This window comes from Triturus cristatus, chromosome 4_1 (genome assembly GCF_964204655.1).
Source record: "Triturus cristatus chromosome 4_1, aTriCri1.1, whole genome shotgun sequence".
Lineage (NCBI taxonomy): Eukaryota > Metazoa > Chordata > Amphibia > Caudata > Salamandridae > Triturus > Triturus cristatus.
The window spans coordinates 207,017,362-207,019,443 of record NC_140585.1 but is presented as its reverse complement, the minus strand read 5'-3'; the positions used below and the strand labels follow the sequence as shown (position 1 = coordinate 207,019,443).

At 38.0% G+C, this 2,082-nt stretch overlaps 1 protein-coding gene across 1 annotated transcript; it reads left to right on the top strand.

Annotated features, from left to right (window-relative positions):
• Window positions 1–821: 821 nt before the first annotated feature.
• LOC146854067 (olfactory receptor 5F1-like) lies at window positions 822–1,760 on the top strand. The gene has a single exon (XM_085650501.1). The coding sequence runs from the start codon at window positions 822–824 to the stop codon at window positions 1,758–1,760; it is 939 nt and encodes a 312-aa protein (XP_085506627.1).
• The last annotated feature ends 322 nt before the right edge of the window (window positions 1,761–2,082 follow it).

Here is a 2,082-nt window from a genome sequence, read left to right as displayed (position 1 = left end):
TTGGAATAAAGCCCATTCAGAAAATCTCTTATACCACGGATTCTGCCTCTTGTTATTTTGAGCTATTCTACTTTATTTCAGATTCAGTATGAAATTCAGTCAAGGTAAAAAGAATATTTACCACAGTCTGACCAGTGACAATGTCCTTTTTGGCCTAGTCACTGGGGGAACATGCCTTTTTAATGTCTCACATATTCCACTCAAAGGCATTATGCATCATACCTTGCTGGTAGCAGGGTGCACATATAAAATTTAAACACTTTTTCCTATCTGTCAAAAGAGGACTTTTGACAGGCCTCAGTAGCAGGCGTCAAGCTGCTGCTCTCAGGTTACATGGAGTAGGCACAATATGTGCTGCAGTTCAGGAGTGGTATTCAAATTTCCAGGCCATGGTTGTGTTTCCACACTATATACAATGACCTTACAAGAAAGATAAATGAGCCAATCAGGGTAAAGCCAATGTAGCCATGTTTAAGTGAGGATCAAAGGAACTGTACTCCTAGTTAACAGGTGTACAGTGCATAGAGTTCTAAAACCTGCAGAGCGGACAGGGCAAAAACACAGGGGGGGTGATCTGATGCAAATGACGGCCATTTTCTATAATACCTATTATTGAGGGTTATTTTGTCAACAATTGTGATCGCCAGATTACAGTGGTGTGCACATCTGTCTATCCATTGCTGTTTCTAATATTTGAGATTTTTTGTATTAGAGTCATGATAATATTGAAACACTCTTACATCATGATAAGTACATGTGTCACAATGAAGATGTTTAATTGATTCATTTTTCTGTTTCCCTAGGAAGGCATATCTGGAAAAATGCAAGTGGGAAATCACACAGTCATTACCAATTTCATTCTTCTTGGTCTTACTGATGACCCAGAACTGCAGGTCCCATTGTTTGTGTTCTTCCTTCTGGTCTACATCATCACTCTGATAAGCAATCTGACCATCATTGCATTAATCAGGATGTCGCCTTGCCTTGACAGTCCTATGTACTTCCTTCTAAGCAAGTTGTCTTTTGTAGACATCTGTTATTCAACAACCATTACTCCAAATATGCTGATCAACTTCCTTTCAAAAAGAAAGACAATATCTTTCTTAGGGTGTGCAACACAGTTGTTTTTTTTCGCAACACTTGCAAATACTGACGACCTAATGCTGGCTGTGATGGCTTATGACCGATATGTTGCTATATGTAATCCCTTACAATATCCGATCATTATGACAACATTTGTGTGTGCTTCGTTTGTGGTTGGATCATATACAGCCAGCATACTTGCTGCCTTCGTTCATACCACCTGCACCTTCAGGTTGTCTTTCTGTGGGCCAAATGAGATCTCGCATTTTTACTGTGATGTTCCTCCACTTCTGAAGCTCTCCTGCTCAGACACCACATTTAATGAGGTTATAGTATTTACAGTTGCTGGAAGTATGCAGGTGGGATCTCTCCTTGTTGTCCTGGTTTCTTACAGTTATATTATTTCTACCATCATCATGATGCACTCTACAGAAGGGAGAAACCGGGCCTTCTCAACATGTGCTTCACACTTTATCTGTGTCATAATGTTTTATGTTCCAGTTCTTTTCATGTATTTACGACCTAGATCCAGTTACTCCATGGACCAGGACAGAGTAGCATCAGTTTTCTACACAGTGATGATCCCCATGTTAAATCCACTAGTATACAGCCTTAGAAATAAGAAAGTCAAAGGAGCTGCAAGAAATGTTATGCAGAGAACTTTTAGACTAAAATAAATACTTAAAGACATTTGAATTATGATAATATATTTGTGGGATTAGTTAAATTCACATGTCTGTAAAGAAACTAAGCTACACCTTACAAAGAATCAATACCAGTCCACTAATGATCACATGATTATTGAAAAACAGCCTCAATCCCACTAACAGTGCTTAGCCCTACAAATTCAAACATTTACCACGATGCAAAGCATAACTTATTTGTAAACAGGAAAGTGTATCTTTCAAAACATAATGTGAATGTTTGTGTTTTATTCTATAAATATATGCCATGTCCACTTTAGACAATTTGACAATTATTTGTATTAGCAATTAGCTA

Bases quoted from the DNA above. Each gene is read 5' to 3' on its own strand.
- LOC146854067 (XM_085650501.1), top strand. From the start codon at position 822: ATGCAAGTGGGAAATCACACAGTCATTACCAATTTCATTCTTCTTGGT.